Raw genomic sequence first — 1,384 nt, forward strand, 5'->3', positions numbered from 1 at the left:
CACAATGTATGTCGACCTTAATAGTGTTGACCTAATGACCCTATATCACTTTGGGCAATTTCTTCACTTTTCCACCCTTAAAAAATGATAGAGACAGAATCTGATTGGTTGCTATGGGCAACATCACATTTTTTTTTCATTTTTAGAAGCTTTAGTAAATATACCCCTAAATGTCAATTCATCACAAACAATAATAAATTAGAAAAAAATGTATAATGTTGACCAATTCTTTGTAATCAAAATGGCTTTGTAAGACGCTTTATTGAATTCCCCAACAGTTTCTTTACTTCTCTGTTCCTAAAGGTATAAATAAAAGGATTAATCATAGGCGTGATTACTGTGTACACAAAAGCAAGATATTTGTCATAATGGCTTCCTTTAGGCTTGGCGTACACAATGATGGCGGTTCCATAGAATAGGCCGGCTACTATGAGGTGAGATGAACATGTGGAAAATGCTTTCTGTTTCCCTTCCTTGGTCTTGACCTTTGACACAGTCATTATTATATGGATGTAAAATCCTATTATTGTAACGAAAGGCACAACAATATCAAAAACGGTAGCTGCACTTGTAGATATATTGCTAATGAAAGGATCGGAACACGCTAAGTTCTGCAGCGGAGCCAAGTCACAGAAGAAGTGGTTAATCACATTAGGACCACAGAATTCCAGCTGTGCTGTGATGATATCAGGGATTAATATACTACCAAATCCTATGATCCATGGAAGGAAGGCCAACCCAATACACAACATAGGTGTCATGATAGCTGGGTACTGTAAAGGATTGTTAATAGCAAGGTGCCGGTCAAAGACCATTACTACAAGAAGATGACATTCAGTTACTCCCAAGGAGTTGAAAACATACATTTGAATAATGCATCCATTAAACGAAATAAAATTATTAGCTGCAATTAGAGTTGCTAAAAGTTTGGGGATTGTAACTGATACAAACATAATGTCTAAAATAGAAAACACACTAATAAAATGATACATCGGGGTATGAAGAGAAGGTTCCACTCTAACAAGAACGATTATAGCGATGTTCCCCATGATACATGTAATGTAGGTCAGTAGACAAACAAAGAAAAGTAAATTCTGGAACTGGTGCAAATCAGAAAAAGACAACAAAATAAAGCCTTCTACTACAGTTTTGTTGGTTTCTGTCATTATGTTGAACAACAGAGAATCCTGTGAGAAAGAAAGAGAAGATCCCAAAATCAGTTTGTAAAGTCGAAAATGTTTCCAAAAACACCCAAAACACCTCACCACTCTAAGCAGAGTCCTGTTTGCTACTCAGCGACATCTCCACGGCTAATTACGGCCGTCCGGGTAAGGGTAAGACCCAATTTTTGCAAAGTGCTCCGTATTGTTACACTTATGTGATA

General features: G+C 36.9%; 1 protein-coding gene across 1 annotated transcript; it reads right to left on the reverse strand.

The window, feature by feature from the left end:
• Window positions 1-236: 236 nt before the first annotated feature.
• On the reverse strand, window positions 237-1,166 carry LOC146049575 (olfactory receptor 6N1-like). Its single transcript, XM_083166099.1, has one exon. The coding sequence runs from the start codon at window positions 1,164-1,166 to the stop codon at window positions 237-239; it is 930 nt and encodes a 309-aa protein (XP_083022225.1).
• Window positions 1,167-1,384: the final 218 nt, after the last annotated feature.

Source organism: Crinia signifera, chromosome 12 (assembly GCF_055691185.1).
Source record: "Crinia signifera chromosome 12, ASM5569118v1, whole genome shotgun sequence".
Lineage (NCBI taxonomy): Eukaryota > Metazoa > Chordata > Amphibia > Anura > Myobatrachidae > Crinia > Crinia signifera.